Here is a 13,894-nt window from a genome sequence, read left to right on the forward strand (position 1 = left end):
GTGCCTATAGCTGCCTACCAGCATTAACCACAACAGCAACCTTTTCCTTTTATTAGTGTTCCCGAAAGTTCATTTTGACCTAGTAAATCTGAGGTAAACAGCATGTGGTTCATGGTCCCGGCATTGCCCATAAAACTTGCAAGTAAACTAGAGGTTGCAGAAGCACAAGAGGAACTTATTTGTCGCTGGTTCCGGTGAAGATGCCAGTTTTTACTGTATTCAGCCTGTTTGGCTACAGCAGTGCTTAAGGTGGTGTCTGGGTCAAAAAAAAATGCCTCACCCTACGTGCTGAGGGAAATGTCATCTACATACACAGACTTTTCTTAGAAAAATCAATGCCCACAATTCTTATAAATTAATATGAATTTAGGTACATATCTTTAAACATCTTCATATTGAGATGAGACCCACATGGTTCAAATACCAGTTTTCAAATAAATATCTGATTCACCAAAGGTATTTTGGCATCTTTTTACCATTTGTGAGCAACTCTCTCTATCCAAGTACCACAGCATAAAACACGTAGCAGTAGGTTTGGGGATTTTTTTATGATGCACACAAGTATCCACTACAGACAAGGAGACAAATCCACTTTTAAATTAAGACAACACTAAAACTCATGGGGTCACTAAAAGATACCCTTTAACCTCAGCAAGCTTTGAATCAGGTTCTAAACCAGAACACTGAAAAAGCAAACTGTTAACGAGAAAGCTAGAAGCACAGCACACTCATTTGTTACCATACCAAACATCATACCAAAAGCCCATCTCAGACGAACCAAATGTTCAGAGTACATCCCAGATGCCCAATATCAGTAAATCAAGACTGAGCAGTTAAAAACAAATTCTAGAAATAAGGAGAAATTAATTCAATGGGTTCTTCCAAGATACAAAAAGAAGAAAAGCTCTTCTCCCACAAATTAAACAATAAGCCCTTAGAGTGAGATGATTATGAGATTTTAAAAACTATATTAAAGTATCTGTGAAACAAGAAGTAGGCGATTAAGCCTATCTTACATGAGAAAGCAAGAGGGTAAAAACGTGCATCATAATAACGGCACAAAGCAGCACCGGTACTTCTGGTCTTGCAGCAAAATTAACCCCAAAATAAAACTCTGCCAGAACAAAGAGGTAGAACCATGGTGACATGGCTTATGTCACCTCCGTTTTGTCATGGGGGGAGGGGAACATCTAAGATTACTTTCGGTCTTTGTCACGAGACTTGTCGAGTGAGAACTGGTAGTGCTGAAACTTTGCGTCTGTTACTTCTTGCTGCATTACACAGGGACGTGCCGGTCCCTGGCCCAAGATCTGTAGCACACGGGTCTTCGCAGCTAGCGATGACAGCAGAACCTGAAGCACAGTAAGGTTACAGCTTAGAAATAGCGCCTCTTCACAAAATAGATGCAGCCTTCCTCTTGTCTGTCGCACGGTACTCTCAACCCCAAAGTCGCTTTGCCTGGTACAGTAAGACAAGTGCAACCACAAGAAGAAGCAGGCTTTTGACTCCAAATCCTTTCTGCACTGCTTCAGAAAATAAATTTAAAAGGAAGCCAGTCAAAAACAACCTTTCTACTAAACAGCTTCTTGCCCCCCTCTCCAAAAAAACAATCTGCTGAGAAGTTAATCGCCTTACAGTGTATCTTGTCATAGGTTCATCTCATCAAGGGGTTCATGTCATCACTAAATCATTTGCGTATATTCATAAAATAATCTCATCCATATTCCAGAGCCGATTTCCTTTCGTGACTGAAGGTACCTGCAGCCTGAGGACCACAGGCTTTCCTTGTTAACACCCTGCCTTTGCTGCCACACTCCCGCCAGAGCCCTCTCATTAGCCTTGTCTCAGCACCATGCAACGGCGCTCAGCCTGCCCCGGAGCTGCCACTCCTCCCCATTAGCCGCTGTCCCCGTAACCCCACAGTGGGCCGCTTCATTCCGTCTTCCTCAGTTCTTCCTGCAGGTTCACCAGATAACCCACATCTCCATTTTCCCATGGTATTTTCCAGCTGCCCATTTTAGCCTCAGTGGTTTGAAAGAGAACATTGCACTCGCTCCATAATAACTAATTGGCCATGACTGAGGAGGTGTATGAAACATACAGTAAACATAGAACAAGCCATTATATTGATTCTAAAATTAAGTTTTGATGGGAACTGCCAGGCAGACAGAAAAGCACTCTCCAGGGACAGCACTCAGGTTTGGAGCTCGTTTCTCATAACATCTGACACGCTCGGCAGGTGGAAGGATGGCTCAGCTGAAGTCAATGAGAGTTTTCACTGCAGACTTAAACAGGGCCAGGATTTCACCCCAGGGATTCTGCACAGCACATCTTTCAGTTGAGTTTAAGGTAAGTGGCTGGCATGACACAAAGGTTCAGCTATGGCTGAGGAAGTCCTTCTGGTTGCATTAGTTGACACAGTGCTAGTTATTTGCTTTCACTTTTGACATGCTGAAGGGAATGCCGCTAAAATTGCAGCTCAATTAAGTAATGCAGCTTCTGCCGATTCCTTCATTACTGACTGGTCTCAGATATGAAAACAGCTTACAGGACTGGAAATGGCACATTAACTTACTCCTCTGCTGAGGACCAAACTAGCACTTTCACCTTACTGCTCCTTTGATGTATTATTACATTGGTAATGCAGATCACGACAATGGTTCTTCATGGCACTGAAATATTTAAACTAGAAGCAGTGGCCAATATCTGATGTTTTATTCAAAAAAAAGATAAAAGAAAAAAAAACACACACAAACACAACCAACACAACCACCAGCTCGCTACACACTTCTGTGTAGAAATGGAGTACTTCCTCAACTCCCAGCAACACCTTACTGTCTGAAACATGAGACTGAACTGCCTTTGCTGTTCTCCCAACCAGCACATTTGCAAAGCAGCTCCCACCCCACAGCACAGAACCAGAAACTCAGTTGTGTCCACACTCAGTACTGAGCCCACTTGACCCCCTTAAACACTGCAGGACCATCTGGACACAACCGAGGCCCGGACAGAGCTCTCCCACACACAGGTAAGGCTGCAAATATGCCAAGTGGTTCTACATGCCATGCGAAGGGAGAGGGGACACCATGGTGCTGCAGCAAAATCCATGCCACCACTGAACACCCCAGAGCCACGACAGCCACACACAGCATTTCCAGGCCTTGACACCTTCCACCTCCGAGCACCCCACATGCCCGCAGCTCCCCCTATCCAAAGAACAACCGTGACTACTCCTGCACCCATCTGTCACTACAGCGTTATCAGTTTACTCTGTCACCAAGTGGTGCAACGATGGGGACTGTCGGGTTTTGGGTAGCAATATCTGCAGTCAAGCAGTCTCCACCTCCCTGCAGTCAACTTGAGGGTTTTGACAAGATCAGACTTCCATAAAGAATTACCTTTGGGGAATTATTGCTGTTCTAAATTGTCAAAGACAGACTCCCCAAGAACTAAACCACTTCAGAAAACTCCTCGAGCTGGTTTCACCAACGCCAGCGGTCTCAGCCCCGTTTGCTGTGTCGCCCTCTCACGCCCCACAGCACTCGGGAGGTTTCAGATCGTTTGGAAAGACTCTGTACTATTTGCGGTGCGGAGACTCAGATCTCATGTCAGCTTGTAAATAGTTCAGAGGGGCTCTCGTCTGCTCTTCAGCAAAGGTCCAATGCTTTTATAGAAACTATTTAACTAAAATTACACGACCATTTTTCAGTTCAGCTCCAGTAATACCCTATGTGACTTCCAGTTCTCAGCTCCAGAGTTTAGCTAACCACTTCAAACGGAAGAGTTCATTTATGTTTTGGATCTCGGTTAATCTGCCTGGCTGGAGCAAGATAATTGTTTTTATAATCTGAAAGGAAAAAACCCAAAACATTTGCTCTATCTGGTTGATTCTCAAATTACCATGATCGCCTCCCTGTCCATATGACCTCCATCAGCACTCTGATAAATGAAAAGAAAATAGAACCAAGTAACAGGAGATTTCCCCTGAAAAAAATCCATAGAAAGAAATATCCAGATACATTTCAAACTATGCAGGCTAAATTTTCAGAGACTGCTCTTTTAAGTAAATCACCCCAATTTAAGGGTTTATTGCTCTGACATTAAAAAAAAAAAAAAACCCTAAATGTATATTGGACCAATGCAAAAAATATTTGAGAATGGGATAATACACCTATTCATGCACTTTAGGAAATGACAAAACCATCTGAGGCTTGTCGGTCTTGATTTAAGATTATTTCCTCTACCATTATCCATCCTCTCTCTCTGAGACACCCAGAGCATACAAATAAAATGAATGCAAGATGCCAATGGTAAAGCATAACACATTATTCCTGCCCTGTTGAAGTCATCAACCTGTCTATCAACACTGTCAATTCACCAGAAAGCACCGCAAGTCACCAGTTCTAAATTAGAAAAGAAGAAAAAAACACCGTTAAGTCTATATTCACAAGTAGTTGGGCTTTGCAGCTACCAAACTCTGGCTCCACAGGTCCCTAAAGCTCAGGAGTGCGCCACAAGCTCCCATCAAAGACCTATAACAAAGCCTCCAGAGGCTGAATTCAGCTCGTCAGTAACTGCCATCAGCAGAACCTGGATCAGCTCCTGAAAGAAACCAGAGCAGATGCTGCTCCGCTCTGAGCCGGAGCTATGTGAGGCCTCTGCCGCAGCACAGGGCCCCACGTACTGGTACAGACTCGAGGTGGTTGCTGCCTTCTAGGGGTGGTCAAAGGACCTAAGAGAGCCAGGCAGAGGTACAGATTGCTGTCATTTGTTTTCTATAGTACTTTTTCAGCACTACCATAAATACACCTGGCCTTGTCCCAATTCTATCAATGCAGTATGCAAAAAAAGTTCAGCTGATACATCTAGGATGAAAAAAAATACATTTTCATCCTAATTAGGGGCTGGGTTAAGACACATCATCCTTCAGTCTTCCGTCCCACCTATATACCATTCTGCTGATGCATTAACCATTCAATAAAAACTCCTGACTATTAAAAAAACCTTCTTTTAAAAAAATTAATCTTTTCTCAAATAATGCTGAATGCATCCTGGAGATTTCCTTGCAGCCTAACTACAATAACTGTAATGATACAGGCCTGACAGCAGCTGACTTGATGTGCCAGCTGGAGATCTCTCTTACGCTCAAAAGTTTATAGCCTTTCCGTCAAACAAAAGGGACTATCGGTAGGTGAAAAATTAACTTCCCATCCACAATACCACAGATCTGAAGTTGGGTCCACCTGTACTGCACAATTATAGCGCTCTACCCAAGTCACCATTTCTCTGGCAGCTTCTGCTACAGCTTAAACAATGAAGAAGCAATCTGGGTCACAGAATCATATCCAAATGTTGAGAGTAAGTTACCTAGCTGCATAACACTGCCACCATGCCATCTTCTCTCTCTCGAGAAAGTGTTTTACAGTAAGTAAAGCAGAGAATCCCTCTTTTAAATACATCCCTGAACCTTCTTCAAATTTATTACATTTTAATTGAAGTCATAGGACTTCGTTTAGGTAAGTTGAAAACCTCAGGTTGGCAGCCAGAATACCTTATTTATAAGAACTCAGAGGTCTTGGATTCCCATATTTGGATTATGTTGCTTTAATTTATTTATTTTTCCAATTAAAAAGTTCTCACTGCTCATGCATTTTTTATTCCCTAATGCTCTGTTCTATCAGGAGAAACATAAAAGAAGCAGACAACATGTTTTTTCAGTTGGAGACTACTTCCTAGCCTGCTCCAGTTTTATAATCTATTCTCTTACGCTTTTACCAACCCCCTCCATCAAACAGCTGAGAATATCCATCAAAACCACAGGCTGTATTCATAGTAAGAGGCACTCCAGCACATATTTTCACTGAAAAGCATTAATTTTTGCAGCAAAGTGCCTTTCTCCCTTTTACGTCTGCAGACAGAGTTGGAGTAAAGGAATACTGATACTGTCTGAGCAGGTGAGTACCTTTGTAGCAATGTGGTTAACGAGAAACAAAACAATAAAAATATCAACCTAAACCAAGCAGCCTTCAAGCTTACCTCCCCAGATTAATTAGACACACTGAGAGCAATTTGGAATTTATAGCTCTTAAATAAGTTGTCAGTAAATACATTTTGATACAGTACCTACCACCTCTTAAATTGTAGGCTCCGTGCTACTCCCTCGCTCTTAACACTATTAAACGTAACATTTTTCTGTGTAGTTACTGCTGTAGGGGGCAAGCACTGCGGCGGACAGTCAGGTACCACGGGCAGCGCTCCAGACTCTGCAGTTCAAACTAATTCCCGGAAAAGTGAAGACAAACGCCAGCTCTTGTAGGACTACGACAGTCTCCTGCGCTTGTAGGTGTGAACAGCGGGATCCTTCACCTCTGCTCCCCTAAGAGGTCAGATTTAGGAAGGTGCACGGCAGAGTTTATTTCATTATATATTAACCTGTTTTAGTTTCATTATATATTAACCTATTTTAGTGCCATAGGTTATTTAAGGACCCTGTGACAATGACACAGTTGCTCTACCTCAACTGAAATGCTCACCAGAAGGCCCCTTTCCCCTAGAGTGGGAGAACACAGATCCTACACAAACCCAACGTTTTGAAACAAGATTTTTTCACCACTAGTGGACTCAGCATCGGAGATGCAAGGCAATTAACAGTAGCGTACTTAATGTCCATGTTACATCCAGCACAGGTTTTACTTGTGCATCAGTTGTACCTTCATAATTAATACAGTCCTTTCATTTCTCTAAGCTTTCTGAACCTTACTGGAAGGTTAAAAGCATGTTACCAAGCACCCCCGCTGCTTATTACGCCAGTTGTCCGAGATGTATCCCTGGCTAGAGGGTACTGCCTCGGCCCAGCACAAAGGTTCTCCAAGCCAGTAAGAAGAGTCCAGCGGCATTCAACAGGTTTTTAGTCTGGACTCGAAGTTATCTTCCTGTGTCAGGAGCTCCCAGCTGTAGCATCAAACTCAGCTACAATTCTTACTCCTTCTTACTCCTTGTGCTTTAGGGAGCACCAAAAGGAGCAAGTAGGATGCTGCAGGAGCTGATTTCAAAAGGACATGTACTTCAGCAAATATACCTCCTTTGATACGTATGCCTCCCCCACCATATTACATCTCATTAGAACAGAGGCAATTACACTGTTTTAAAGATGACTCTTAAAAGCACTAAAGGCTTTTACCAGTTCTCAAGTACTTTTCCCTAACTTACCCAGGTCTGAAAAACAAAGTCGACTTTGAATTGAATCCAAAAGACAATCAAGTGCCAAATGTCAAAGCAATTTTACAAATCAGAGTAATGCGGGTGGATAATGCTGGGAAAAGTAAAAGTAGATTCGACTTTCTGTTTACAAATTACAACTTTCATCTCCAGTACTTCCTGATCTACTCAGGTTTTGGGAGGCCAGAGGCTAGCTTTGGGTATCAATACAAACCCTGCTGCAAAACCAGGTTGTGGCTGGATATTTTTCCCTAGCGCAAACATTTCCAATGCACTCTCAGATATCGGTTAACTTAAATAACACTGCATTCACAAATCGCTCACTCAGCATAGCCTTCCAAATATATAACATACTGCCATAGCCCTAAACAAAAAGAAATAATGCATTTATACACGTCCATGCGTAACTGTAAGGAAGCAACGTTGCAACCCTGTTAAAGAAATCCAGTAGGAATCCAAGGGATTAATTTTGTTGGTCTTTGTTTCCCTTTTTGGCTTTGTTTTTTTTTTTCTTTCCTTTACACTGGAAAGAAAAGTGAAAAGCACAGAACTTCTTTAACTAGATAGGTACATTTCAAGCTAAAGCCTTGTTCTGATGACACCGAACCTCTGCAGCAAGTGGGACAGGTGAATCTACCGACTGCGGTCATATTCTCTTTCCCTGTGATTCAACTAAGTCTGCAGAAGTATTAGAACCCTGCTGAGAGGCAGCGACACCACACCAGCCTAAAATGGAGACATTTACGTGTAGAGTCTACAGCTCTCCAGACTGGACTCTGCATACTTTCAGCCGCAGCTTTCCTAGCACTAACATGAGGGAGGCTTAGGATCGTCCACAGTGCCCAGAAGTACCCCTCACCGGCTGGCTCTTCATTTTCACATCTTTTGACGCTTATTGTACCGTCATCTGTAAATGCTAGCACAGAGATGAACGAGATGTTGGCTCCTCTTCTGAGCACAAAGAGGGGGCACAGAGATAATATAGGAAACTGTAATACCATAATATGCTACAGCTGAGTCAGGAACTTAAAGACTTGCCTGGTTTTTTTTTTTCCTCCACCTTTTAAACTTCTTCTATGATCTGCTCTCAGGCCATGCTTTCTAAACTATTCCCCTTACTTTTCCCCAGGAGTTGTCATAAACTACCACAAATTCTCAGCCAAGTAGAGGCATTTAGGTATGGATTTATGCTGAGAGCAGCCTTGAGATGTGCCACCTTAAGGGCAACTCTTAGATGGATCAGCCCTATTTAGGGCTACCTGACAGAGACAGCGATACACATTTATCACCTCCTATGACAGCACAGCTCATTCTGAATTTGTATTTATCTGTTGCTGCCTGTTGCTGTAAAGAAAATCAGGTCACAACCATGACTCTGTGCAGCTCTCTTCTCCCTGGACAGACTGCACCAGGCAGGCTTTTTGTGTTGTCTTCCTCTCACATTGTATGCAAGAAGGCAGCCAGTGAAACAATCTGCTAAAAAGGGTCTTCCTAAAATACATTTGCTGTTCGTAAAAAAAAAAAAAAAAAAAACAAAAACAAACCACCTTGGAGATAACGAAGACTTGTCCCAAAACCCAGTATGCAAATAAACAAACAAAAATTATACTGTTGTAAGCGAAGAAATAATAACAGAAACATATAATGGTAAGGTAAATAAATCAGATGACTGAAATGAAGACGGTCTCTACAAATTACAGATTTTATGCCTCAATGAAATTAAAATTACTCTAAGCATTAATTGCTTCGAGGGTCCAAATGAAAGGATTCAATAAGCAACCTTCCTTCAAATTAGATTTTTACTGTCAGTAGTTAATGCAGTTGCAGAAAATGGTTGTAACTTTCTTCTCAAAACAGTATCTCATAACAACTTTGGTCAAAATTAAAACTTTTTCAAATGTTCCTATACCGCACACTTCCATAAAAACCACATAACTTTATTCTGCCTGCCTGAACAAAATGAACACTTTAGAAAGAAATATCTGCTACCATCACCCCATCCATTTAAGTGTCACAATCCCAAAATGCATATGCTCATCTTCTCACTGAAGGCAGAAGATATTTTTACATTCATTTCAGATCATTTTCCTCATTCCTAAAAACTTGAAATTGCGACCTTCAAAATAGTCTTCTAAGTTTCATCATCGACCGCTAAGTTAGCAAAAGCCAAAGTCTTCAATACATTGTGAGATCAAGCCCAAGAGAAGAGAGATTCCAGGGAAGAGACATCCTAGATTTCCTGCTTTTTATTCCTTGAAATCCTGACAATCTGCCATCTTGCTGTCTTCAAGACTTCTAAAGGAAAGAAGTGCAATGACAGACAGAATACCCTTCAGAAAACAAAAAGCACCAGCTCTAGACATGCAAAAAGAAGCTTCCGGGTTTCTCCCAAGTGGGGCAGCGGGGTGGGGGGAATCGGTAAAAACTGCATTTCCTGATTATGTAAAATAAAATTAAAATACCTCTGACATGTCTATCTCTTCTCCAAGTTTTCAGGTATGCCGAGTGAAGCAGCTCACAACAGAACAGACTGCACGCCAATCTATCACACTTAAATGCAATCACAGTCAAACATAACATCCGCTACTGCCTAAACTAGAGATGCATTTAATACTCCCCAGTCAGCAATCAACCTTTTCCACATTTCTTCATAATCACAATGAATCGTTTCATTTTAATGCTTTATTTTCTTATCCGATGGCAGTTTAAATTAGATATTTTTTTAAAATGTCCTTTTCCAATTTTATTTCTGTGTGTAAGCAGAGAGCATTTTTTAAAGAAATATAAATTACTGAACATATTTTCTTACCTGTTGCAGTCCACATGGAGCAGAAGGTGGGATGCACTAAGAGACACAGCAATCTTGTGCCACTGTCCATCTGCCAGACGGTACGGGAACACCTCTGTTCTTGACTTCCCGTTAAACCTGTAGTGATATCTAATCTCATCCCGTAGGCCACTGCTCTCCAGTTCAAAATAGCTGTATTTAAAACATTAAAAAAAAAAATCCATTCAATTTTTTTTGTTTATTTCTTGCTTCTGTTACTTTCTTCTACATTCACAGACTTCTCTAAGCAAACACCACACGGAAGGTTACAATCTGAAGAGGTTACTCAGCATGAATTAGCTACTAGTTTATTTTTTAGAAGAGAAAGCGACAAGACTACTCATTCAGTGCATTACAAAATTAGCAATACCATTTATGCGCAAACGGCTCACGTTCAAAACAGCATTTGATAGTCTTGGGCACTGGAGGTCCTCATTTTACCCACAGAACAGGTTGAACCACAAGAAAATGATCCTGACTCTTCTTGCCAAAACGTTTTGTATGAAGGTAGGATTTGTAGGAGACGCAAAAGTAAAGAATTGCACATATTACCAACGAACAAACAAAAGCCATTAAGGTAAGGGAGCACCAGGTGATCATTAAATTTGTATTTACTATTTCCAAATCCACTTTTTAAAAACTTGTTTGCTTTTAGGACTCCCCCATATGCAATTGTGCTTAATTCCTTTTCTTTTATTGTTACAGCTGTAATTGTTCAGCTTTACAAGGGAACCAAGCCTCCCAGCTAGATTAGGTGTCTCAACACCTGGCATGCACAATCAAAACCGTCAGACAGTTGTCACCAGAGAACGGTCATAGGAGAGCTAACAAAGTACGGCTACCAGCTGGCTTCGTGCCGGCGGGAAGAGCCAATCCTCCTTCTAGGGTGAATGAAGCCCTGACAGTGTGGATAGTGAAGCCTTCTCTTGGACCTCAGATCACACAGAGTATTTACAGCATATCAAATCAAGGTGCTCTTTTTCCTGCTGAAAAGAAGGATACAGAAAGAAGGAGATGCAGACCTCCTTTTAGAGTAGACATAACTCTACAACTAAGTGCAGATGCTAGGTTGTCCAGCTAGTCCCTACCTGCATCTACCTCCACGGCATTATGTTTTGCCCTGCTGGACAACACCAATTTTACATGGCAGATGAAAGATGCTAGTTTGGGGTAAAAAATAAAATAAATATATAATTACAGTAATGAAATCCACTTCCAAAAAAATTAATGTAACAAAAAAAAGGATCCAGGTGCCGATTTTCCTTTTGGCACAAGCCTTTCACACCGCTCGGCTGTACACAGACCGTAATAGCCAGTGTGCACAAGGGTTACATGAGGTGTGAGCACTTCATCAAGAACAGCTCTTACCAGTGAAGTGGAGGCTTTTTAAAACATACCTGAAAAACAGAGTTCTTCGGGAGGAACGTACTTATGAGATAAAACACTCACTGGGAACACGTGCGAAAGGTCACAACAGACTGGGAAGGGGAACACCTAGACGTTCCAACCAATAGATGTTGACCAAAAGAGAAACTGAAGCCCTCCTCCACCGTGCCAATGCCTTGCCATTACATTTTTCATGCAACATATAAGCATTACAAGGTCGCCGGAATCAAAGTCTCCAGTGGCGAACATAACAGTCGCAAGCAGACAACGGCAAAACCACAGCTGAATGAAAACGCAGCAGGCATATGTACAGATAACATAGACGCAGTACGGAGTGGAAAAAATAAGGAAGGCTGGTGATGTGAAGGAACTGGCCCGCTTCATGCACATAAAGGCACAAGGAGGGCAGAGAAACAGGAATTTTCTAAACAAGAGAGCATAATGTTGATTAGCGACTACCGCCACCACCGCCCCGACTGATGTACCTAAATTACATTCATAAAAAGTCTGGAGAAGACTTTTTGTTTTTACTAGTATTTTGATGCTCAGTAAGAGCGCAGTCAATATACAGAAGATACAGAATGCTGCTGGCGTTTTCAAGCCAGGAAAGCGCTAGAACAAGTACTGCCAATGAAGTCGTACTTACAAAGTTAAACATTTCATAATTGCCATCTGCTGTGAAAGCACAAAAGGAAGCCATTAAAGAGATTTTCTCTCTTTTGTTCAGATAAGCAGCACTGAGGCAAAAAACTTTAAAAAAAAAAAATGAGGGAAAGCTACATAACATTCTGGTATCTCTCTCACGCACAAAGTATTTGTATAAAAATATATATATATATTTACATGGTTGATCGTAGAAGCTTAAGAGCCTGAGAGCAAGGCAAGCTCCTGTTGCAGGAAGCACATCGCTTCCCGCAGTCATTCTTCATAATCCCTTATAGCCACAGAACTAATCGCTTACTACACACGGCTGTGTTTGTTAATAAAAAGGCAACAGTCCAGCCCTGGGAAGGTCAGTCAGATACGTACTTAATCATGTCTCTGCTCTATTATTTGAGCAGCATAGGGAATTGAAGAGCAATCTAGTTTGTCATCTTTAATGTCAATAGTTACTTCAGGAGTAAAAACAGCTTGTTGCTCACACAGAGTCAATCTCCTGACTAATTTATTTAATACAGAAGTAGTTAGTTAAAATTTACTCTAAAAGCCAGTACTAATGTTTTCCTGTACATACACCTAATGCACTGCTAAGTGCCACAGGACCGTATAAAACACCACATTTTACCTCTTCAGTGACAGGAGAGGAGGATGTCAGCAGACAAATTCTGCACATGTTTTTCACCACCCTTCCACAAGTGCAAATAAGCAGCAGTTACGCTCAAACATCAGTAAACAACAGCCAACAAAATCCCAACAGCAGAAACTCGCTGGATCAGCCCAGCATATATCCAGCCTAAGTATTTAAAAAACGCAAGGCAATATAAACCAACACTCTTGCACTGATTTTTTTTTTTTAAAAAAAAGACGCACAAATTCACATAGAAATCTTGACTACACACACCCTTCACAGTTCAGAAGATGTAGCTGTCTTTTCTTTACCAGATTATAATTCACGTGCAAATCGCTTTCTCAACAGCAAACATCATCTTTTCTTTCCTCCTCTGGAGGAAAAGCAATGACATAAAGACCATTCACTCCTGGAAATAAATGCGCCTACTCTGTGTCCAAGTTCTAATCTGCAAATTGTGGAACTGAAGACAAATGAGTGGAAAAGCATAAGCTTAGGCGAGAAATCACCAACCTGTGAGAAAGTAATTAGTAAAGCCAGAGAAAATAAATGGATTTTTTTTTAATGTCTATCTCATCTTTGACTTGAAATGCCATTGCACAATTTTTTATCTACTGTAAACTAACAGGTAAACAACAGGGGGAAACTAACAGAAGCTACCATACAAGAGGCAAGAAAAACTAATCTCTAACAGGTGTTTTGTAGGTACTTCCCAGTATTTTGCAAGGAAGAAGAAAACAGGCACAGCACAAGTCAGGGTTCCTGAAAGGACTGCAAGCATCTGGGACCGCCTGAATAAATGTATCATCAGTAGGCAAGCGTGAACTTTCTATGTTGCCATGAGATCCGTATGAAAAGCCCAAGGGAGATCCCCGAGTATTACTAGTTCTGCTTCTGCATTACCTCTGCACGAAGCCCGTGTGCAACTCTCCACTGTAGCTACCCCCCTGCTACCCTCCTCAAGACCTTTTCCGAGAGAGATGCGAGACAGCAATCTACTTGTCAGCTTGTTAGCACCGAGTCACGGTCTCTTGGTTTATTTGTTAGTTCTCGATGAGGATGTATTTTTTCCTATATTTTTAAACAGGCGCTATCAAAAGTAACATGCATTTTTGACAGATTAAATTCTCAGAACACATGTATTAAGAAAGCTCACTGTTTACAGAACGATATAG

General features: G+C 41.5%; 1 protein-coding gene across 2 annotated transcripts in view; it reads right to left on the bottom strand.

The window, feature by feature from the left end:
• Positions 1 to 13,894, bottom strand: part of NELL1 (neural EGFL like 1) — a 305,370-nt gene that overhangs the window by 251,847 nt on the left and 39,629 nt on the right. For both annotated transcript variants that reach the window (XM_075094969.1, XM_075094968.1), the window contains exon 4: positions 10,028 to 10,198. In XM_075094969.1, coding sequence (XP_074951070.1) covers positions 10,028 to 10,198 — 171 coding nt within the window. The remainder of the gene's footprint in view (positions 1 to 10,027; positions 10,199 to 13,894) is intronic.

Source organism: Phalacrocorax aristotelis, chromosome 5, assembly GCF_949628215.1.
Source record: "Phalacrocorax aristotelis chromosome 5, bGulAri2.1, whole genome shotgun sequence".
NCBI classification, from domain to species: Eukaryota; Metazoa; Chordata; class Aves; order Suliformes; family Phalacrocoracidae; genus Phalacrocorax; species Phalacrocorax aristotelis.